This window comes from Mastigoproctus giganteus, chromosome 3 (genome assembly GCF_048544385.1).
Source record: "Mastigoproctus giganteus isolate SK-2022 chromosome 3, ASM4854438v1, whole genome shotgun sequence".
Lineage (NCBI taxonomy): Eukaryota > Metazoa > Arthropoda > Arachnida > Uropygi > Thelyphonidae > Mastigoproctus > Mastigoproctus giganteus.
The window spans coordinates 19,969,452-19,995,595 of record NC_143577.1 but is presented as its reverse complement, the minus strand read 5'-3'; the positions used below and the strand labels follow the sequence as shown (position 1 = coordinate 19,995,595).

The 26,144-nt window shown below is 36.5% G+C and overlaps 1 protein-coding gene across 1 annotated transcript in view; it reads left to right on the top strand.

Annotated features, from left to right (window-relative positions):
• Window positions 1-26,144, top strand: part of LOC150087777 (ATP-binding cassette sub-family A member 2-like) — a 487,681-nt gene that overhangs the window by 358,411 nt on the left and 103,126 nt on the right. Inside the window, exons 32-33 of the mRNA XM_090369199.1 lie at window positions 8,152-8,347; window positions 23,158-23,263. Coding sequence (XP_090225325.1) covers window positions 8,152-8,347; window positions 23,158-23,263 — 302 coding nt within the window. The remainder of the gene's footprint in view (window positions 1-8,151; window positions 8,348-23,157; window positions 23,264-26,144) is intronic.

Here is a 26,144-nt window from a genome sequence, read left to right as displayed (position 1 = left end):
AGGAGGTTAGGCAGGCGAAGGCAGATTACGAGAAATCCTTGGCAAGGGATGCAAAGAAAAACAGCAAAGAGTTCTTTACTTATGTAAACTCTAGAAGGAAAGGGATGAATCAGATTGGTCCACTTGATATTGATGGGTCAACTGTTGATGATCCTGCTCAGGTAGCTAACAAACTAAATGAATATTTTGCATCGACATTCACACATGAGGAGTTATTCAGCGAGGGGAATGCCAGAGGTGTATTCAACTCTAGCAGTAAGCTACAGAATCTTGAAATAACTGGGAGTAAAGTGGAGGAGAAACTGTTGAAGATAAACACAAGAAAGGCACACGGGGTGGATGGGATCTATCCAGTTATATTAAAGAAGCCAGCAAAGGAAGTAAGCAAACCCTTAGCCATAATTATGAGAGCTTCCTTGGACTCAGGGGAGGTACCCATAGACTGGAAATGTGCAAATGTGACCCCAATTCACAAAGGAGGATCAAAGGCTGACACAAGTAATTATAGACCTGTGAGCTTAACTTCTGTTTCAGGAAAATTAATGGAGGCACTGGTTAAAGAAGCACTGCAGGATCATTTAGACAAGACTTCAGTTATAGCTCAGACACAGCATGGTTTTGTTAAGGGGAAGTCTTGCCTGACCAACTTGATTGGATACTATGATGCAGTCACAAAAGAACTGGATACAGGGAATAACTTTGATATTATATACTTGGATCTTAGAAAGGCTTTTGATACTGTTGCACATGGAAGACTGCTACACAAATTGGAGCAGTGTGACATTGGAGGCAAATTGCTGCTATGGATAAAGGGGTGGTTGAGGGGGAGAAGACAGAGAGTGGTAATCAATGGACACTGCTCATCGTGGACTGATGTTATTAGTGGAGTCCCTCAGGGCTCAGTGTTGGGTCCATTATTGTTTTCTGTATTTATAAATGATATTGATGATGGTATATCGGGCTTAATGTCCAAGTTTGCAGACGATACAAAGGTTGGCAGGGTTGTCAAGGACACTACTGACACTATGCTGCTGCAATAGGATCTGGAAAGGTTGAGCAGATGGGCTGAGAGGTGGCAAATGAAGTTTAACATTGACAAATGTAAAGTACTACACATGGGAAACAGCAACCCCAGAGCAACGTATCAACTCTGTGGTACTACACTGACAGTGGTAGAGAATGAAAGGGACTTGGGGGTGGTTGTGCAGGCAGATATGAAGTTCTCTGAGCAGTGCAGACGGGCTGCAAGAGTATATACAGGAATTTTTCTAGCAGGGATTAGGAGGTGATTATTCCATTGTATAAGGCGATGGTCAGGCCACACCTAGAATACTGTATACAGGTCTGGAGGCCTCATTTCAAGAAGGATGTAGAGCTGCTGGAACGAGTACAGAGAAGGGCAACAAGATTAGTGAATGGAACAAAGGGGTGCTCTTACGAAGAAAGGCTTAAGTTTTGCAAATTACAGTGTCTGGAGACTAGGCACCAGCGAGGTGATCTGATAGAGGTGTATAAAGCCTTGAATGGTTTAAGCATGCTCAATGCTGATGGGATTCTTCCTCTAGCTCAGAAAAATCACCTGAGAGGGCATAAATTCAAATTGAGGAAAGACAGATGTAGGATAGACGTGCGGAAATTTGCCTTTAGCCAGCAGGTGGTTGGTTGGTGGAACAGACTTCCATCCCTTGTGGTGGAGGTTGATAGCCTAATTAAGTTTAAGGCTCAGCTGGACAGGTATTTTGAACGAACAGAGGGGTGAAGTGGAAGTGGGTTTTTTTTTTTTTTTTTGGCTGATGCTGCATAAGCTTGCTTTCTTGCATCAAATGCCTCTACTAATGCTAATGCTAAACTTCAATTGCCATTTCTCAACCCATCTACCTATCTTTTCTAGATCCTGTTGCAGTAGCATACTGTCATTAACCACACTGCCAATCTTTGTATCATCTGCAAACTTGGATATTAAGCCTGCTATGCCTTTATTGATATACTGATAAATATAGAAAACAAAAATGGGCCCAACACTGAACTCTGAGGGACTCCACTAATAACATTAATCAGCAAAGAGCAATGTACGTTGATTACCACTCTCTGTCTTTTCCCACTCAATCATCCCTTTATCCGTGGCAGCAACTTACCACACTGCTCCAACTTGTACAGCATTCTTTTATGTGAAACATATCAAAAGCTTGCCTGAAATCCAAATATATGGTATCAGAATTATTTTTTGCATCCATTTCCTTTGTGACCACATAGTAATATCCAATCAAATTAGTCAAACAAGATTTTCCCATTTTTTCTTTTACATCTGAGTTCATTATTTTCCCTGGAACAGAAGTTAAACTAACATCTCTGTAATTACTCATGTCACCCTTTGATCCCTTTTGTGAACTGGGGATCAATAGGTGACATTCGAAGGCTGTTCATTCACACATCTCCAGTTCATGGGGATCTCCCTTGGATCCAAGGATGATCTCAAAATTTTGGCTAGGTTTACATCTTCGCATGCTTCCTTTGCTTACTTCTTTGTTGCTTCCCATAATATAATTGGATAGATCCCATCCACCTCAAGTGCCTTTCTTATGTTTAACTTTGATAATTTCTCTTCCAAAGTCATTCAGCTCCCTGTTAATATATGATAAACTTTCGGCATCCCCTTCCCTAAACAATTCATCGTGTGAATGTAGATGCACAATACTCATTCAGTTTGTAGCAACCGGATCAGGATCATCAGCAGTCAAACCATCAATATCGAGTGGGACAATTTGATTCATCCCCTTCCTTCTAGTGTTTACATAAATAATAAAGTCTTTGCTTTTTTTCCTTGCATCCTTCTCCACAGAATTCTTGTAATCTGCCTTCACTTGCCTGACCTCCTTTGTGACTTGATTACAGACTGATTTATATCTGCCATTGGCCTCCGTGTTGCCTAATAATTTATATGCATCCCATGCATTTTTCTTCTCTGCCGCAAGTTTCGTTGATTCATCTAACATCCATTTAGGCCTATATCTTGAAGAATATTTCTTAGTTGCCATGAAAAGCCTAATAGCTTCTATGATTACTTCCTTGGAATCTTCCCATTTAGAATTTGCTGTTAGTAACACCATTAGTTGGTCCCACTGCACACAATTTAAAACTGTCTGAGACCTCTGTAGAAACCATTACGAAAGCAAAAACCCCTCCCTTTACCCTTGATGGTGGTTACATCTTTAAGTAAATCCAAAATCAATACACTGTGGTCACTGCCACCTAGTGGTTCTTTTATCTACAGATTCTTAATGCATGAATAATCACACTCATAATTAGTTCTCTCTCTTTTTGCCTGTCTAACTTGCTTCTGTAGAAAAGTCATCCAATAAATCCAAAAAATCTTGCTAGTCTCTGAGTGACTGACCCACAAATTCCAGTCAATTTATGAAAAGTTAAAATCCCTCATTATAAGAAATTCTGAATTATTGGACCACTCTATGTTTCTGTACAGCTGTTCATTGTAGTCATAAGAGTCATTAGGCTAATAACACACTCCTGCTCTCAATTTTGCTTTCCCAGTGCCTGTGTCACACCAAACTGACTCAACGTTGCACTGGCCACTCATGTCAACTGGATGCACTGTTTTTGATTTTATGTGCTTCTTAACTCAGACCATAACCCTTTCTCACTTCCTATCTTGTTTGTCCTTTCTGGATACATTGTACTGCCCATATTCAAATTTTGCATCCCTTATATCTGAATGACACCACATCTCTGAAATCCTTACATTATCTGCATTTGATGTCTTGACCAGCTCTTCAAATTCATCAAATTTATTTACTATATTCCTAGGATTGGTGTACATGCAAATGTACATGCACCTTTCCTTACTCTTATTTACCCCAACACAGCCCAATATTTACTTGTTTCATGATGACTCCCAGCAGTCCTTGAAATCCCCAGCACCTTGCTTTCAACTCTGCTGCCTGTTCCAATAGAAGCAGTGCAAGAATCACTTTCACCTCTGCCTGCAGCTATTTTTATTAATCTGTTAGTCTGTATCCCCAAACTAGTAGTTTTCCGACCCACTTAATACTGCCTCGAAAGCAACAGCAAATATTTTTGCACCCTTTTTATTTAAGTATCCCATCCCTGTAGAAAGAGTCTCTCCTGTCAACAAGCACAGACCACACTAAGAAAAATTCTACCGCATCAGCCTTGCTCCAAGACAGAATTGATTCACAAGGTCCTTATTATATACTCCCTCCTATCATGTCTGAGCAGAATTGCAGACACTTTCAAATTTTAACCCTAACTTGCAACTTTTTTTCAACATTGCCCTGTACTTGTTAAGTAAGTCTGCAGGTCTCCTACTCTTAATGTTGTTAGTGCCAACGTGTACAACAATATCATGTTTTGTACCTTTAAAAGATGATACCTGCTTTACAGCTTCATCAGTATTTATCCCTGGCAGACATACCCTGGTCCTATTCCACCTATCCTCTATGCACAATATATATTTCCTGTTTCCTTGACAATAGAGCCACTAACGACCACTAGCTCTGTGGGACCAGCACATTCTGCCTTGGGGGTTACCACTGTGTTGCTTGATGATCAAGTGCAAGCTCTAGCATTGATGTATGCAGCTGAGAGCTTGATGGACCTCCAGTTTAATTCTTTTGAGTGCATCCACCCTGTTCTTCAAGTTCTCTTAAAATCCCTTAACAACACTGAGTTGGCACCTAATATCCACACACAAAGACATCCCCTTGGTAATATCATGTCTTATTCCTGTTAGCTCTGTAAACATCAAAGAAGCCATACATTTTGTAAAGCTGTGATTTGGAGGACAGCTGTCCCACTTAGTTCTCTCCTCAGCCACGCACTTCCCCTAGCTTGAGCCCTTTGCTTTGCTGCTCTGGTCTGAGGCATGATTTTCTTTCAAATTTAGTATAATTAAAAATACTACACTAAACAAATATATCTAATGCAGTAATAACAATATGAACTGGTTATGCGATGAAGTTTATATTCTTGAAATAGGCCTCTGGGGTTGGCCATATTCATAATATAAATTTTTAGTAATTTACGCCAACCCTGCATTGAAATAATAAAACAAAAAACAAAATTAATAGTTTAATAACTGGTATTACTAATTTACAATAAATTACTATTTACAATAAGTATATAAAAAGAAAAAGAATACCATAAAATACAATAAAATATACAGAATTAAAAGCACTAAAATCTGAAGCTTTCAAAGGCCTTCTTTCTCAACAGTACGCTTCATTTTTGCAGTGCAATCTTAAATACCTGCAGGTTCATGGCACATGTCATGTGATTCAATAACACGTGCATTCTCATACATAACTGAAGTGGCTCGGGAGTGTGTCGGGTGAAATCGTTCATCCCCTCCAAGGATCACTGTTTCAAAGAGGGGATGAACCCGCATACCCCTATCTCTATTAATTTGCTCCCAATAGAACTAATCCACAAGCTCTCGAGCCTGCAGTTTTGGGATCGCAAGTGGCTCGAGAGCTTGTGGATTAGTTCTATTTGGAGCAACATTAATAGAGATAGGGATATGCGGATTCATCCCCTCTTTGAAACAGTGATTCTTGGAGGGGATGAACGATTTCACCTGACGTGCTCCCGAGCCACTTCCGGTTCCGTTACACATGAGAACAATGCACGTGTTATTGGATCGTGTGCTGTGAACCTGCAGGTATTTAAGATTGCACTGCAAAAATAAAGCGTACTGTTGAGAAAGAAGGCAGAGCCTTCAAAAGCTTCAGATTTTAGCGCTTTTAATTCTGTATATTTTATTGTATTTTATGGTATTCTTTTTGTTTTTTATATATTTATTGTAAATTAGTAATACCAGTTATTAAACTACTAATTTTGTTTTTTGTTTTATTATTTCAATGCAAGGTTGGTGTAAACTACTAAAAATTTATATTATGAAGTTTATGTTATTAATTATATATATTTAACATTTGAATGTTTTTATCGATACACCAGTTAAGCAGCAGTAGTATTACGATGCTATCAGGTGTGCATTATATGTATTAGGCTGTACTGTTACACTTGAAAGTTATAAGTTAATTATAATATATAATAAAATTATCAAACTAACGTCAACCTAAGTTATTCATACTTTAGAGCTACCTCCACAGTTAAAAAATTTGAATTCTCCTACCACTCACTGTATAACTATAACAGTGGCAGAAAGATTTGAACAATACAAAGGTTCTACGTATGATCAATAGTAACCTAGAAAATCTCTAGCTAAATTAAAAAATAAAATAACTGCGTGACTACGACCATATAGCTATTTTAATATTTTATTGACAATTAGTTCAATAACTCAGTGTCTTGGAGCTGAAAAATGTGCTAATGCACCTGAAAATGAAGGTGATTAATGCAATCTATCAAAAAAATATGAACTGTACTATGATCACTAAATTAACCATTTAGAGCACAGCATTTTAAAAGTTTGCATTTTCAGTCGGGCTTTGCCATATGCTGAATTCTGGCATAGATTCCCAACGTCATCATATTCACAAAATTGTTGTAGCCATTAATTGTCTTGCACCAAGTTGTTTGACATGGCCCATTATAGCCTTAGATGCTAATGTGCCATAAAACTCTAAAACAAACAAACAAACAAGCACCAAATTATCAAATACAGTACAATATCGTACACCAAATTGACACATACAGTGAACTATCTTATACTGAACTGATGTGGATCCATCATTCAGTTTTAATACAAGATTTGGTAATGTGATGTGTTTGAACCTGGTATTTAAGGATGTGTCACTTAAGTTTCATTATTGCTGAGGAAGGAGGCAGACACCTCCGAAAGCTTCAATAGTGTTTTTATCGCTTTTAAATTTATATTTTAATGCATTTTAACTTATTTACTTATTTTATTTTATTTTATTTTTGTTGTAAACTAGTTTTTTTATAAATAATCAAATTTTTGTAAATATTATTTTACAGTCTTTTGTATCATTTTATTTTATTTTATTTTAAATCAGTTTTAAATGGTTGGCGTATCTGTTTAAATTTGTGGTATGAATAATCCCAACCTTAGAGGCCTTATTGCAGATATGTTTCAGCCAAATTTGTGTCTTGCATCCTCAGCGATGATCATAGAGAGCAGCAAGTTCTAGCATGTTAGAACCTTTGTTAGTGTGCTGCTGCTGGTCCACACTATCTTTTATCATTATTGGTGACAAATTTTGGGTATGGCTATGGCCTGGAAAAAAGGCCCAATCCTCTCAGTGGATGATGCTGTCTCTCTCCATGGCCCAAAAAAGGAATAGTCTCAATCAAATGTGAAGGCCATGCTTATCATTTTTTTTCCTGACTGGGAATTGTTCATTATGTGCTCCACATGGCCAAACACTGAACCAAGAGTGCTACAAAACAGTTGTAGGTGCCTCCGTAGCCAGGAGCAGCAGTGCGTAGCACACACTTTTTGAGTAGACTGGGGTTCAAGCCCGTGACCACCAAATACGGAGGATGCGGAAAGGTCAGGGAATGACCACCCCATATCCCCGAACAATATGGCCTTAGTTGCTAATGCTCCTAAAAACCAAATAACAACAACAACAAAACAGTTCTACAGCAATTGTGCAATGCTGTCTAGAGAAAAGCTGCCAGGAAAGCAAGCTTCAGGGAATTGTTACTTGCATCTGGGCAGTGCCTTTGCACAGTGAGCTTTTTTCATTCAGGAATTTGACTTGCCACATTATAGCCTTAAATGCTAATGCTCCATAAAATCCAAAAACAACCAACCAACCAATCATTCAGGAATTTCTTGCAAATTACTTGACTCCTATGGGTCCCATCTACTGTACTCACCAGATTTAGCATCTGTAATTTTTTTTTTTTAAATTCCCAAGCTTTTTGCAACAGCTGAGGAAATTTTTCAAAACATGACACAGAAACTACTATCAATTCCAGGAGGATCCTACTGAGAATGCTTCCAGAAGTTTCAGAAGCATTCAAATCAGTGTAAGCAGTGCCGAGGAGACTACTTCAAAGGAGACCTATATGAATAGTTTGTAAGCTTTCTCATTTCCAAAATACTAGTTCAGTTTTCTGAACTTTTTGATTACACCTCATATATACCATATTTATGTGCATACATGTATAAACTTCTTCTTGCAGAACCTCCATCAAGTAAAGAACGGTATTATCCCTACTGTCATTGTTCTACTGACCAAACAGGTTATGTCTGCCAGTCATATGGTTATAGCATGCCACTGTCCTATAAAGTAGTTACAGGGGACATACTTCAAGATGTTAGTGGGCAAAACCTTCATGAATATTATCTTTACACAACTTCAATGTATAGACTAAGGAGGTAAGTAAAATACTGTGAAGCTGTCTAGTTTTTTTTTTTTTTTTTTTGAGATGTGTGGAGCATGAAGTCCTGCAGTCATCCAGAACTAATTGATGACATGACATGATGAGACATTTGATGTATTCTTATACCATATTCTTGACACAAGTTTGTTTCAAAATTTTTCTCCCCTGTATTTTGCATTAATGTCAGAATATGTAATTCATTATAATTGTTTGTATTTTATATGTTACATACAATATTGCCTGTTTTTCATTGTAATATATTTAAAGATTTTTTTTTTTTTTTTTTTGTTAGTTGTTGGCTCATTAGCTTCTGTGGCCATAATGCACCTCCCAAGGTTTTTGCATTTTACTGTGATCCAAGCCCGAGGTGGGATTCGAACTCATGACCTTTGGGTTGCCAGGCAGGCACTTTACCCACCTGGCTAGTCTGGTCGGCTTGAAGATAATAAAGCATTCAAACCTACATTGATATAATTATGTTTATTTCCAAATTGGAAATGTGTACATAATGGAGTGAAACTTTTTATTGTGTTTTCTTACCACTTCTTTAGTGACTTCAAAGATAGTAACTAAGGGTTATTATTATGGAATTCATAAATATTTTAGTAGACTTAAAATTTTTTATAGTAGAATTAAGTTTTAGTAAATCAATTAATTTTATATAAGTAAAATAACTGATATGTGAGCACTTACCAGCTGTCTTTTCAATATCACTGTTACAAAAGTTTGCTTCAGCAAGAACTTGTTGATTTGTTTATAGGTTAAACATATATATGAATACTGTGGCTTTCTAGATCGTAGATATCATCATCATCAGCCATTTTCAATCCACTGCAGGATGAAGGCCTCTCCAGCAACTTTCCAGTTCCTTCTGTTTTGAGCACCGGCCATCCATTTACTACTCAAAAACTCATGAATTTCATCTATCCATCTCCGTCATTGTCTTCCAGGTTTTCTTCTAGTTCTTCTTGGGTACTATTCTGTTATTTTCTTAGTCCATCTGTCATCATGTCTTCGAGCTATGTGTCCTGCCCAAGACCATTTTAGTTCTTTAGTTTTGATAAGAATGTCCTTTACTTGAGTTTGCTGCCTAATCCATGTGTTTCTCTTCTTATCTAACAGTCTGATTCCCAATATAATTTGTTCCAATCTTCGCTGTGTAGTTCTTAGCTTCTCTTCCATTCTTTTGGTGAGTGCCCAAGTTTCACTTCCATAAGTCATGGTGGGGAGTATACATTGATTCATTATTTTACGTTTCAGACAAACTGGGATATTGCTCTTCAGTATGTGACTATATTTCCTGAATGCTATCCATCCAAAATTTATTCTTCTCTTGACTTCCAGCCATTTATCATTATTACAGCTAATAACTTGTCCCAGATAAGTATATGACTCCACCTTTTCAATTACTGCTCCTTCAATCATTATTTCCCTTTCCGTGGCATACTTGTTCATCATTACTTTTGTTTTAGCCATATTCATCTTTAGTCCAAAATCCTTACTAACTGTGCATAACTGATTAAGATTTTCCTCTAATTCTTTGGGATCGTGGCTTATGACCACAATGTCATCTGCAAATCGTAAATGGTTTAGGTACTCTCCGTTCACATTGACTCCTTTCTGCGACCAGTCTAATCTTCTGAAAGCTTCCTCAAGGGCAGCAGTAAACAGCTTCGGAGATACTGTGTCTCCTTGTCGAACTCCTTTCTCGATTTTAAATTTGCTATTGTCTTTGTCAAGTCTAATAAAGGATGTAGCACTCTCATATATTTTCTTCAAAATCATAATATATGGAGTATCTATGCCTTGTCTTTCCAGTGCCCGAAACATTGCCTTATGCTGTATGGAGTCAAACGCCTTTTCATAATCCACAAATGCCAGGCATAATGGTGTTTTATATTCATTTGCTTTGTCCATTAGCTGTGATATTACGTGAAGGTGATCCATAGTTGAGAATCCTGTCCTAAAGCCAGCTTGCTCTTTCGGTTGATTCTCATCAAGTATTCTTTCTAATCTGTTAGTAATGACCCTTGTGAACAACTTGTAGATATGGGATAACAAGCTAATTGGTCTATAATTTCCAGTTTCTGATTTATCTCCTTTCTTATGCAGCAAAACTATGATTGCATTATTCCACTGCTTAGGCATCACACCTTTTCTAATGCACTTTGTGAAGAGCCTTGCCAGTTTTTGTGTTATGTCTCTTCCTCCCAATTTTAACAACTCTACAGTAACTTCATCTTCCCCCGGGGCTTTCCGATTCTTCATTTTCTTCAATGCATGTTCTACCTCATCAGGAAGAATATCGGGTATGTCGTATGTGTTGCTACTTTGCAATCCACCTTCCCCACTGCTGGTATCATTCCCTCGCTCCTTGTATAATTCTCTATAGTAGTCTTCTGCTATTTGAATTATGCCTTTTCTGCTGTTTATAAGTACACCATCGCTATTCTTCAGTTTCAGTATCATTTGTCTTTCTGTATTACTGCTCATGGCTGCTGATTTAAATCCTTTGTTTTCCCTTAATGCTTGTTCTACTTTTCTTGTGTTAAATCTTCTTATGTCCTCTCTGAGTCTCTTTCTAATGGCTTTGCATAACTCAGTATACTCAATTTTCTCCCTGTCAGTGTTTTTCTTGCGCTTCATTTGTCATCTTTGGTTCATCATGACAAGTGTTTCTTGACTAATTTTTTCTTCTTTGGATTTCTGTTTCCCTATAGGTTTCTTGGGCTTTATCACTTTCAGAAAGTTGTAATATTCCTCGTCGATATCTTGGTCCTGAGCAGTCTGCAGAAGCTCAAACTTGTTCTTAAGTTCCAGTACATACTGCTTTTTCTCCTCCTCTGTTATTTCAAAGACGTTTGTATTATTTACTCGAGTCAGTTTTTTCCTTTCCTTTCCTACATCTATATCAAGTGTACATCTTACCATTCTGTGATCACTTCCAACATTTACCTTATTCAGGACGGTAACATCATTCACAATATATCTTCTGTTAGTGAGGATGAAGTCGATTTCATTAGTTGTTAATCCATTTGGACTCTTCCATGTCCACTTTCTGTTCACCCTTTTCTTGAAAAAAGTGTTCATTACTGACAGTCCTTGAGATTCTGTAAATTCCACAAGTCTTTCACCTCTTTTATTTCTTTCACCAATTCCAAAATTTCCTATAGTTCCTCTTTCTGCGCTGTTTTGCCTTTTTCCAACCTTAGCATTGAAGTCCCCCATAATAATAGTGTAGTGGGTTTTCTGCTCATCTAGAAGACTCTCAATTTCAGTGTACATTTCTTCAACCTCTTCATCATCATGGCTCAATGTTGGTGCATAAATCATTATAATCTTTAGCTTGTACCTCTTAGAAATCTTGAATATTAGTCTTGACACCCTTGGTGATGTACTTTTGAATTCCAAAATGTTGTTTTTAAAATCTTTATGGACCAGAAACCCAACTCCACCTTCACTCCTTTCACTGTTTCCATTGGTGTACAGCAGATTTCCACTTGATAAACTTATAAGTGATTCATTTCTTCTTCTTGTTTCAGCCAAACCGATGATATTCCAATTCACATTTTCTAATTCCTTTTCCAGCTCTAATATCCTGTCTTCACCGATGAGTGATCGTATGTTATAACAGGCCAAGTTCAATTTCCATGCATGGCAGCCTGGTCGTATCCAGAGATTCTTAGCTCCCTCTGCTTCCACTCTGATCCTCTCGCTGCCGTAAGAGGGAGAGTGAAAGCTGCTGGGGACTGAGGGCCATTTGTATTGTTGTGCTCTCATTGCTGGAGGGTTTGGTCTTTTCCTCTTCACGCTGACCAGGCGTCTTGAAGAGAACCATTCTACACGTTCGTTGCCACCTAGGTGACGTAACAGGGCTTACCATCAAGAAGGTGTGCATGAGTGGATTTTAGGGAGGCAGGCCAACCGGACTTCTCCTAAATCTTCTGTAATAGAGAGATATTGGATCCATCAGTGTTTTAGGCTGAGTGTCTGATAACACACAGGATACCTGTTCCCCTCTAAGCCCCTAGATCGTAGATATAGCTTAGCTTAATTTTTCAGCACTCACCTCATAGTAATCCGCTTAGTTGGTTGAAAGTTTTACCATGTACATAGTGGTTATGAGATTCTAATAACTTACGGGGATTATAAATTTAAAAACTAAGTTATGGGCTTTAAAAATTTTTCTAAGAAAGGAAAGTGCACCTTCCATTCTATGGTTGTCTAATTAAAATAAATTAAATAAAGTGAAATAAAAGCTAATAGCTACGCACGAGCGACTTCTGAAGTTGTCTTCAGTTAGCTATAGTGGCTGAAGCTGTAGCTAACTGAAGACGATTTCAGCAGTCGCTCGTGTGCAGCTATTAACCACTATGTATGTGGTAAAACTTTCAACCAACTAAGCGGATTACTATGAGGTGAGTGCTGAAAAATTAAGCCAAGCTATATCTACAATCTAGTCATTACATCACAGCACATAAGGACTCCTAAAGATATCATACTGTGGCTTTCTTAATCATGTTGCCAGGTGGTTTGATGGACAAGTCTAAGGGGTTTACTTGTGTCCCGAGGGACATTACTACAGGAATTGGCTTAGTGGATAATGGGGGAGGTTAATCCATATTTAAAGATATGTAATAAAAAGAAGTTTAAAATTAAAATAAGACAAAATTAAATAAACTAAATAATATTGTCAGAAAACTTTACCAATTAAAATCATCTGTTTCTAGTGTGCTTGGTAGAGATTGACCTAGCACACTAGATCATAGTGTACTCCTTAGTTGGAGGTGGGGGGGGGAGGTTGTTGCAGTTAAGAAGTTTAAACTTACTTTTAATTGGGGCAGGACTATTCTTAAAGATTTGTATGTAGCTCTTTTCGATCCAAATTCCTTTGTTGTGGTATCCATGGCTGCTATTAAAAAAGCTTCCTTGTAGAGTCTACAGTTATAGTTTCTGTCTGTGGCCAGTACTGATATGAAAATTCCCATTTGTAGTCCTTTGTCCATGTATGGAAAGCTGGGTCTGAATTTGTTACTCTGCCTTTTTCAATATCCTTTGTGTGCTTTTTTTTAATCTGACTATGAGTTTTCTCTTGCTTTGTCCTATGTAAGCTTTAGGGAAATCTCAAGCAGCTGGTATATAGTGTTTTTAGTGATGAGTGTCTTGGAAAGGGATGTGGTTGAGAGTAGGGTTTTTAATATATCTTTTATTGTTGTGATTTTTGTATACCTATTGTATATAAGAAAACACAAATTTGAAATAAATTATGGATACTAATAATGATGCTATGGGAGTATTAAATTAAAAATTTAATTGTAGAACTCAAAAATGGTTTGGGAATGAGAGATAACATAAAAATCAGTATCAATATAAAATGAGTGAATAAATTATTACTGTCAACACCTTCAGCCCTAGCAATCTAACCAGGATAATATAGCATTTCAAACCTCCATTCCAATGAATAAAAAGCAGCCAGAGGTATTTTTTGAATTAGAAACAGCAGTAGTATGAAGAATAGTCCTGATGCTATGTAAGTAATTGTAAATTTTAATTTACATTATGGATTAATTGATAAAATGTAAGTCATAAAATTGTATTGCTAATATGTGGGGAGGGGACAGAAAACCAAGGTATGGTGAAAAAAGGGCAAAGGATGGAAGGTTTGCAAAATAATTAGGATAGAAAGATTCTCTGCTAATAAAAATGAGTATGCAGCCATAATGGGGACATAAAACCTAACCCCTAAATAGAGAGCCTTGGCATAAGAGGAAATAAGTAGAACAGAGACAGTTAATACAATTAATTACCTCTGTTTATTTGGGGAATATGGAAGGCTGAGAAAATATAAAGAAAGGAAGATAAAAGAATAGAAATAGTACTAGCCTTCCCTGTCTTGGCGTCTTATTTTTCTTCTGCTAACCTATCTATTAGATTATTCGAGAAAGGGTTAACACTGTTTCTATTCCTTTCTTTTATTTTCTCCTTTTCTCCATATTCTCTGAACCTTCCTTATTCCCAAAGACATTTCTCATACCCCTACCCCTACTGAGGCACCTCCGTAGCCAGGTGGGCAGGAGCAGTAGTGCGTAGCACATGCTTCTTGATTAGACTGGGGTTCAAGCCCATGACCACCAAATACAGAGGATGTGAAAAGGTCAGGGAATGACCACTGCATATCCCCGGAGCAATATGGCCTTAGTTGCTAATGCTCCTAAAACCCAAATAACAAACAAACAAACAATCATACCCCTACCATATACCTATACTCTTGGACACTATTAATCACCTCTGTTCTATTTATCTCCTGTATTGTCAAGGTCCTCTATGTAGAGGGTGTGTTTTATGCTCCCAGAATGCCAAGTAATTATATTTATTAGCAGAGAACTGTTTTCTCTTGTAATTATTTTTCAAAGTCTGCCACCATTCTTTGCCTTTTCTCACCATACCTTGGTTTTCTGGCTCTCCTCCCTTACTACAAACAGTACATATTTACGATTCTATAACATAAATTTAATTATCTAATCTAAATTATAATTCAAATTAATTACAATTACATAGCATCAGGACTGCCCTTCATGCTGTTGCTGTTTCTAATTCAAACTGTACTACTAGCACATTGCTAGACACTAGATACTCATTGATATGGAGGGTTCAAAATGCTTATTTAGCCTGGATTTGATTATTACAGCTGTAGTTTCCTGAAGACATTGGCAATAATATCCTCTCAATTCTTATTGATTTGGTGTCTATATTTTCTCTCATTCTTCCGTAACCTCTTTTGACTAATTTTAATTTAATGCCTTCCTCTCTGGCATCAACATTAATATCTGTTGTTTAATTCTTAATTATAATTCTTAATTATGACTAATTTATTTTCTTTCATAATGATTGGCTGCAATTTTTTTTAATTTGAAATGTATACAAACTTAGTTTTTCAGACTTTAAACTTTTATTATTCTTTTCTCATCTCTTCTTACTATCCATTACTTCTCATAAGATGACCGGAAATCTATACATTGACCATTACAGTTAAATGTCTGTATTCCTACTTCTTCATTTTTAATCACATACCTTTATATTACACCTTGATTGTACACGTGTTTATTTTAACTTGAAGGTGGGAATAAATTATTTTAACTAAAAAGCCAAATGACTATACCCAGAGTCAAAAATAAGTACATTTACCTGAAGGAGGGTAAAATATACACTGCTACTTGTCATTGAAATTGCCCAACTTAAAAAGATTTGCATGCTTGAACCTCAAAATAAATGGACACACACACACACACACACACACACACACACACACACACACACACACACACACACACACACACACACACACAGTTTATTTCAGATGGAACCTTGAATCAAAAATAAGTGTATATGCCCCAATGAGGAAAAAAAATTGCGTATGTACCCAGTATGCACGAAAGATGTTTTATGTGAAAACATCTTTGATGAAAATCAGAACTGTTTTAAAATCGAACAGTTAGAACCAAAGTTACGAATGATGTAACATTTTATGGTCATGCCCGCTACTTAATCTACCGAATCAACATTTGGAAGAGATTAGCGAAATCCAAGTTGATAGCCTAATTACCCATTTGTTGAATAGTACAATGTCACAATCATGATTGCAACGATACAAGCCAATACTATTTATAGTGTATTATTATATAATACACAAGCTGAGCTATTTGATTGGGTTAGTAAGAAAGCGAGTGGTTAAAGTGTGGCTTCTCTATCGATTGTATCAAATCATGATAGATCAATCATTCTTTGGTGACAGTAACATGGAAATTAATTTGGCTAAAGATGATGTAAGAAAAGCTGTTCTGATTGAGGAAAGTCTCATCGCCCAATAGCAAATGTTGTTGTGGAGTGAGAATAAATATCTTAGAATCGTCCCAGGAGAAACCAAAGTACCACATTCCTACTATTTGATGAGCATGCAGAGAAACTGTCCTTTCTCATCATTTATCTTGGGCAATTCAGAATGTTCAGAGAGAATTTACAAGACTCCATTCATGATGGCAATGAGCAAGCTCAGACAATCTGACTGCTGCGCTGTTACTCCATATGATCTCCTTTACATAGCAATGAAGGTAATGAGATTGAGAACGAGAGTCTTTTTGACAGTGGCTTTCAAATACTTAGGTAAAGATACAAAACTGATCCGTGAGCAAGTTCACTCCAAAGAATACATTAACAGCTGTATCAAAAACAATTTAGCCTTCCTAAGGACAATTCCTAACTCTACCTACTGCTGGGCTCAAAGTAAGCGCAATCTATTTGCTATGATTAGACATTTTGGTAAACCTACAGTGTTCTTGATTCTGAGTGCCAATGAAATCGGCAAATGATTTTAACTCACTAAATTTGATTTGGTATGTCATTTCTATAAAAGACAAAATGGCGCCATTTCCACCCTACATATATCGGCTGATGACACTAATTTGATTCGGTACGTCATATCCAGAATGACATCATTTCTGTGTCGCAAAATCATGACAGAATGGTTTTACTACAGCCCGAAATTTAGTAGGTTTTCACATCAAAAAATACATATACAGTATATACCTACTCATTGTTGAAACTGCCACACATAAAAGGAGTACATGCCTTGAGTTCAAAATAAAGTAATGACAGATATCAGTTCAGCATTTCATTCACTTAATGAAAATGTGCACTTAACATAAATATGAAGTGTGGATATATTAACAGGGATATATTACAGTTGGGATTCAAAAATGTGGTGAATGTCGTCATAATGGATGTTGAGCCAGTCCAGATAGTCAATTAGTTTATTGTACTAGGTGTTGGTATATAAACATTTTTTGAATATTCACAAACTAATTATATATATAAATGTGATGTGATGATGTTTCTGTTATTATTTTTGAATTAGTGTTACTAACCCATGTTATGCCTTACACACAGCACATTAGTTACTAATATGGTTAATATGGTGAATGCAAGGATTACCATGTTCTCCAAGATTTTTGCAGCTCCAGCAAAAGCTAAGTTTTTATATATATTTAGTCATTTTATCGACTTAATTGTTATACTAAATTATTTTCTATAAGTAGTTTTATAGTGCTAGTCAAGCCCCTTCGTTTATTTGAATTTAGATAGCAATTTTGAAAGTTAATACCAGTGTTCATATATCTTACCATTCATAACTTGCCGCCATTTTTATACGATACAGAATAGCATAACATACATCTCAAACTTCATAGTGTAAGATTTAACGCAAAACTAAATAGCGAAATATGTAGCACTGTATCAGAAATCTGTTAGATTAGTATAGTATCATCAATTAATCAGTACAATTTATTAATCTTATTAAATTTCATTGTTAATTAAATTATACTTAGGAATCATGGTCCAGGCTAGAACAGCAAAGCAGCAAGCACAAAGTAGTGGTAGTACTGTGGTTCACGGTAGAACTGAAGGGGGCGATTCTCCAACACATCACAGTCTAAAAAATGTGCGAAGTGTGAAATATTTGCAGACCTGTCAAGAACAGGACATGAACTAGTCAAGGAGGATGTCTTTTTGTCTACTAGGTGCAGAGACTGTGCAGAAATTAGGCACCAACTCGGTGTGGGTCTGATGGGCACGTATGAGAGTTTGAGGTGTAGGGTAGATGCCCTCGAATAAATTAATATGAGAGGCCCATCAAGCTCTCAGCTGCAAAACTCAATGCCAGAGCTCACTCCCGTACATCAGGCAACATAGCAGCAGTCTCCAAGGCAGAATGCGCTAGTCCCACAGGAAGTAGTTATTGTTGTTGACTCTATTGTCAGGCAGACGGGATGCAAAAAGGATAGGTGGAATAGGACCAGGGTATGTCTTCCAGGGTTGAACGTTGATGACGTTGTAGGGCAGATATCATCTTTTAAGAGCACAAAAGGTGATATTGTTGTACCCATTGGCACTAATGATCTTAAGCTTAAGAGATCTGCAGATTTTCTTAACAAATACAGATCAATGCTGAAAAAAAAGTCGCAGGTTAGGGTTAAATTTGAAAGTGTCTCCAATTCTTCCCAGACACAATAGGAGGGAGTATATGATCAGAGCCTTGTCAATCAGTTCAGCCCTGGAGAGATTGTGCAAAGCTCACGGGGTAGAATTTTTTTTTTTTTCAGCGTGGTCTGTGCTTGCTAAGAGGAGAGACTGCTTCTACAGGGATGGAATACACTTAAATAGAAAGGGTGCAAGAATATTTGCTGATGGTATCAAGGCAGTGTTAGGTGGGTCAGAAAACTGCTAGCTTGTGGGGATTAACAGACTAAATGATTAACAGTAGCTGCAGGCAGAGGTGAGATTCTTGCACTGCTTTTGTTGTAATGAGCAGCAGCCTAGAGAGCAAGTTGCTGGGGATTTCAAGAGCTGCTGGGCGTCATCACAGAACAAGTAAATAAATGGGCTGTATTAGGGTAACTAGGTGCATGTACTCCAGTGCTAGAAATATAGTAAATAAATTTGAAGTGCTGATCAAGGCATCAAAGCCAGATATTGTTGGAATATCAGAGACATGGTGTGACACAGATATAGGCAGTGCAGAATTGTAATTTGGGGAGTACAATGTGTACAGAAAGGATAGACAGGGTAGGAAGGGAGAAGGGGTTATGCAGTTAATTAAGAAACACACAAAATCTAACGAAGTGCATCCAGTTGACATGGGTGGACAGTGCAATGTTGAGTCTGTTTGGTGTGACCTAAACACTGGGAAAGGAAAAATGAGAGTAGGGGTGTGTTATAGGCCTAATGACTCTGATGAGTACAATGAACAGTTTTACAGAGAAATAGAGTGAGCCAGTAAATCAGAATGTCATGTAATGAGGGATTTTAAACTCTCCAGATATTAATTGGAACTTTTGGGTTCGTCACTCGCACACTAACAAGACTTTTATGGATTTATTGGAGGATTGTTTTCCACAGCAACATGTTCGAGGGGAAACTAGAGAGAGAGTAATACTCTTGATCTAATTATCAGCTGTGATTATTCATGCATTAAGAATTTTCAGATAAAGGAACCACTAGGTGACAGTGATCACAGTGTACTGATGTTGGATTTACTTAAGATGTAACTACCGTCAAGGGTAAAGGGAAGGCTTTTTATTTTCATAAAGGTCACTAAAGTGGTCTCAGACAGTTTTTAAATTCTATACAGTGGGACCAATGGTGAATTCTAAATGGGAAGAATTCAGGGACTTAATCTTAGAGGATTCTAATCTTTTCATACCATCTAAGAAATACTGCTCAAGGTTCAGGCCTAAATGGATGTCAGATGAATTAATTTTTCTTCTCATGATACAGAAGTAAAATGCATGGGATGCATATAAATTATCAGGTGACACAGGAGCCTACGGCAGATATAAGCTGGTCTGTAATCAAGTCACAAAGGAAGTTAGGTGGGCAAAGGCAGATTACGAGAAATCTTTGGCAAAGGATGCAAAGAAAAACAGCAGAGTTCTTTACTTATGTGAAATCTAGAAGGAAGGGGATGAATCAGATTGGTCCACTTAACATATGACTATTGATGATCCTGATCAAGTAGCTGATAAACTGAATGAGTGTTTTGCAACTACATTTGCACATGAGGAGTTATTCAAGGAGGGGAATGCCAGAAATTTATAAAATTCTAACAGGGAGCTAAGTGATTTTGTAAATAACTGAGAACAAAGTGGAGGAGAAATTGTTGAAGTTAAACATACAAAAGGCACCTGGGGCAGATGGAATCTATCCAGTTATATTGAAGGAGGCAGCAAGGGAAGTAAGCAAACCCTTAGCCATAATTATGGGAGCATCCTTAGAGTCAGGGGAAGTCCCCATGGATTGTAGAAGTGCAAATGTATCCCCGATTCACAAAGGGTTGCAAAGGGTAACACAAATAATCATAGACCTGTTAGTTTAACTTGTGTTCCAGGGAAAATAATGGAGTCTCTGGTTAAAGAGGTAATACAGGATCACCTAAACAAGACTGCAATAATAGTTCAGACACAGCATGGGTTTTTTAAGGGGAAGTCTTGTTTGACCAATTTGATTGGATACTACGATGTGGTCACAAAGGAACTGGATGCAAAAAATAATTTTGATATTATACACTTGGATTTCAGGAAAGCTTTTGATACTGTTGCACATGGAAGACTGCTGTACAAATTGTAGCAGTATGGCATTAAGGGCAAGTTGCTGCAATAGAGAAAGGGAGTTGAGTGAGAGATGGCAGAGAGTGGTAATAAATGGACAGTGCTCTATGTGGACTAATGTTATTAGTGGAGTCCCCCAGGGGTCAGTGCTGGGCCCATTGTTGTTTTGTGTATTTATCAGTGATATTGATGGAGGTATATCAGGCTTAATGTCAAAATTTGCAGATGATACAAAGGCAGGGTTGTTAATAACAGCAATGACAGTATGCTGCTGCAACAGGATCTGGAAAAGTTGGGTAGATAGGCTGAGAAGTAGCAACTGAAGTTTAACATTGACAAATGCAAAGTACTGCATATGGGTGCTGCCAAAGGAAGCCCTTTTTGTTCTAATGCTGCTTGACATTGGTGAGGGGAACGAAAGGGGTCCTCTTACCAAGAAAAGCTTAAGTTCTGCAAATTGCAGTGTCTGGAGACTAGGCACCCGCGAAGCGATCTGATTCAGGTGTATAAGGCCTTAAATGGATTGAGCAGGCTCAGTGCTGTTGGGATAATTCAGCTTGCTTAGATTAAGAACCTAAGGGGGCATAGATTCAAGTTGAAGAAAGACAGTTGTAGAATAAATGTGCAGAAGTTTGCCTTTAGACAGTGGGTAGTTGATTGCTGGAACAGACTGCCATCTGTTGTTATGGAAGTTTGATAGCTTAAATAAATTTAAGGCTGAACTAGACAAACATTTGGAGTGACTGGATGGGTGGAAGGGGAAGTGTTTATTTTGGCTGATGTTGTATAAGCTTGCTTTCTTGCATCATATGCCTCAACTAATGTATTGCTAATATCATTTTTCATAAAATAATATTAGGAAGTGGGCAAATCTGTTATTCATTAAAAAATTGAAGGCATGTTGTTATTGGTTTAAGCTATTTGGACCCTCATCAGACAATAAACAGGTAGCCTCAGTTAACAACTTTATATTGAATGATAAATAAATATAATAAATCCGATGGTTGCTAATTTAGATTCAGTACATTTCTTCACCATTTGATGCAAGATTGCTAATTGTCTGACAAGGAGCCAAATATCTTCAGAACAAGTCACAACAGTGTCTTTATGTTTTTAATGAATAACAGATTCTCCTCCTTGGTGATGTTATATGTTTAAAAATATATCAACTTGTGGATAACATTCTCATTTCTAAGCTCTTTGTTGTTATTAGAGAGACAAATAGTGTTCCCTAGACTAAAACAGAAAAACATAATGCTGAGTATTGGTGTTTTTTTTTTTTTTTTTGTACTATTGCATTTTTAAGAAACTTGACAGAGGAATTTGTCCCCTCATTTATGTGGTCTGAGGAAGAGGAATAATTCTATCAGCACTGAGCTTGCTCAATCCATTTAAATCTTTAAACACCTTGCAGGCACCTAGTCTCCAGATGCTACAATTTGCAGAACTGAAGCCTTTCTTGATAAGAGCACCCCTTTGTTGCCCCCTCACCAATCTCATTACACTTCTCTGTACTTCTAGCAGCTTTGATTTTGGTAAAGCATTTGTGTGAAATTTTTGCCATTGGCTCATTTGAGTATGGTATAATTTGGAGGGAAATAATGAATTTCATTTTTACTATAGCGTAAAATATAATGCATTTCAATGTATTCCATACTATTCATCTCTTGGGTATAGGATACGCTTTTATATTATTGCGAAATGTGATATTTTTATTTATTTATTTTTTTTTCAATCAACTTTTTATCGGAAAACATAAAAAACTTATTAAAAAAAGCGAGTAAAAATGTAAAATTAAAAGCTTGTTATTAAGTTTGTATAGATTGCTGCCATTTTTAATTATTTTGTAAAAAAAAAAAAAAAAAAATCAGGCAGCAATTAGTAAAAATGTTTTATTCAGTTGTGATACCATTTCACAACAGTGGTGGAATGGCATTAGAGCTAAAGGCACCTAATAGTCTTCTGTAATTTCTGGCTGTATCGCATTCCTGTAAATTGTGGTTTAGATTGCTGCTGTGGTTTGATATATGAAGTAATGATATTATTTGCACCATAATAAACTATTTATCAAATGGGGAGTGGATGATGGTTAAGACTGTTAGTTGGAAGATGTTTGGTTATAAGGGTGACAGTCAAAATAATAATGTGTCAAATGTAATGCATATGTATATATATATATATATATTACATAATATAAGTAAGACAAAAATTGTAATATATATTGTTTTAGTCTTCTGCTGCTTTGCACGATTTTACTCTTAAACAACATCTTCTCAATAGCCATTCTGCTAGATGGTTCTGACATTTACACATCTTGCCGTATTTAATTTTTCTCTTAGTTCTGGCACTGTGTCTACTTTTCATTTCCATTTTCACAGACGCTTTATTTATTTTACAAACCACACATTATTTATATCCTTTTGCTTCCTTTACTGCTGCACTGTGTGTTTTGAAGAATTAGACATACAATAACTTTTATTATTTATATATATATATATATATAATACAAATGAACACTATTTTTGATCTGGAAGTCTGGACATTAAATTAAATGAAATTCGTTGAAAGAAATTTTCTTTCACAGATATCCATTTGTATATGTGTATATGTACATGTGGGTATAAATTGTATTTTTTATATATTTTAGGTATGGTGCAATAGCCTTTGGATTAGTAAGGGATTATGTACCACCTGATTTTGGAAAGGATGCACCAGCTTTATTTCGGAAAACTGCAGTCCGTAATGTAGCACAGGTACCAAATTAAAATTAAGTTTGTAATTAATGTTACAGGTAGACTATTGAGCTTTCAAATTAAACACTTTTATATCTTGTGTGAAGAATGCTGCTAAATGTGATAAGTGATACTGTAGTGGTACTAACTATTGCATGCAATCAAGCAATTAAAATAACAAATTAGAGAAAGCTATAAAATAGCTTTCTTTAATTTTTTAAAAAAAATTAAACTTTTTTTTTTTTAAATTAAACCCAAAACTTTGTTAGTTCTGGGTTTAATTTTTTTAAAAAATTAAACTCAGAACTAACAAAGAGTAGCAAGGGATCTTGCAAAGATAATGTGCAGTCACTGCCAGAAAATGCTAGGGAAGAAATTCCACCCTGCACCATCCATAACTTGCCACTGTAAAAATTTCCAAACGTTCATGTTTCTGTCATGGCCTGCTTGTCACCAGCAAAATGATCACATGCCTCATTGCAAGCAATAAAGACAGATTGAACTGAAAATGTGTGCTTAAATATGTTTAACACTCTGTAGCCAGGAAACATCTCAAGCAAATTTAAAATGCTAATTGTGTTGTCAGATCAGAACATTGCCTAAATATAATGCAGATATCCAAAGTAAACTCTTACTGACTCATAATAAAAAGTAAGACAAAAGTTACAAATTAAATTAAATCAAATTAATAAAAGTTACAAATTAAATTGTAGCCAGACATATTCTAAACTGAAAAATAGAGAAATATGACAAGCTTCATGAACTTATAAACCTTATAAACTTCCATACAGAGAAGGACAACCAGATTGGTGAAGGGAACAAAAGGGTGCTCTTACCTAGATAGGTTTCAGTTCTGCAAATTGAAGCGTCTCAAGACTAGGCACCTGCAGGGAGATTTGACTGAGGTGTTTAAAGACTTAAATGGATTGAGTAAGCTGAATGTTAATGGCATTCTTCCACTTGCTGACTACACACATGAGGGGACATAAATTCAAGTTGAGGAAGGATGATTGCAGGATAGATGTACAGAAGTTTGCTTTTAGCCAGTGGATGGTTGATTGCTGGAACAGGCTTCCATCTGTTGTGGAAGTTAATAGTTTAAATAAATTCAAGGAACAACTAGACAACCTATCAGAGGGTACAGATGATAGGTAAACTGTGTAAGGTTGGGGTGTTTTTTTTTTTTTTTTTTTTTTGCTTGCTTTCTTGTGAAAATCCCAAGTTTTATGAATAACTGCTAAAGCATTAATAAATTACTGATTGTTTAATTTTTTTCAGTCTAGATCATTTGCGGTACTGGAGTGAAAAGCATTTTGTTCATAGAAGCAAAGTGCTTTTCACTTCTATGAATTCAATTTTGATAAATTTTGATATCTTATAATTGGATTTCAGGAAAGCTTTAGATACTGTTGCACATAAAAGACTACTATATAAATTGGAGCTGTGTGGCATTAAGGGCAAGTTGCTGCTATGGATAAAGAGATGGTTGGTGGGAGAAGACAGAGAGCGGTAATCAATGGAAATTGCTTTTCATAGACTAATGTTATTAGTAGAGTCCCCAGAATTTGATGTTTGGTCCCATCATTGTTTTCTATATTTATCAGTGATATCAATGAAGGCATATCAGGCTTAATGTCCAAGTTTGCAGATGATGCAAAGTTTGGCAGTGTGATTAATAACAGTATGCTACTGCAAGGGGGATCTAGAAATGTTAGGCAGATGGGTTGAGAAAATGGCAATCGAAGTTTAATATTGATAAATGCAAAGTACTGCAAATGGGTAGTAGTAACCCAAAATAACATACCAACTGTGTGATACTACACTCAGGGTAGTGGAGAATGAAAAGGATCTTTGGGATTGTGCAGTCAGATATAAAGTTTTCTGAGCAGTGCAGACAGGCTTCCAGAGCAGCTCATGTGGCCTTGTCACTGATATATGGGAATTTTACTAGCAGTGATAAGGAGTGATTATTCCATTGTATCAGATGGTCAGGCCACATCAAGGGTACTGCATACAGGTCTGGAGATCTCATTTTAGGAAGGATGTAGAGTTGCTGGACGAGTACAGAGATGGCAAAGATTGGTGAGGAACAAAGGGGCACTGTTACCAAGAAAGACTTTAGTTCTGCAAATTGCAGCATCTGGAAACCAGGTGCCTGTGAAGTGATCTGATTGAGGCGTTTAAGGATTTGAATGGATTGAGCAAGCTCATTGGTGATGGGATTCTTCCTCTTGCTTGGACCACACACACACACACACACACACACACACAAGGTGGCACAAATTCAAATTGAGGAAGGACAGTTGCAGAATAGATGTGCAGAAGTTTGCCTTTAGAATACAATAATGATTATGATATGATATACAATAATGATAATATAGAATACAATAATGATTATGATATGATATACAATAATGATAATATAGAATACAATAATGATTATGTAGCCAATTATTGATCTATAGATACATTGAAAGGAACCCCTTTAAATATATCCCACCAATAATTAGCAGAGCTATCTGTTTCTGATTGCCATCTGCCTATTTAACTAAGTCCAATTAATAATCATAAACATAAAGCTATTTGGTTAATATTTAAATTTGACAGCAAACAGGCAAGATAACAGTTAGTAATAGTAATATAATATAGTAATAGTACCGCAATTTCCCTTGAATTGCTAACAATTCGAGGGGAAATTCAAACAATTCGAGGGAAATTGAGGTACTATTACTATACTTATCCCTACTTCCATTCTCCTTACGTCAGCAGTAGCTTTCTTTTGCATAAATATAAATCAAATAATATTACCACAACTGAAATTGAAAATTGTTGGCCTTCTATTTTCTATATAATATTCTATATATTCATTTCGTAGTTATCTGTTGGGCTAACTGTTATCTTG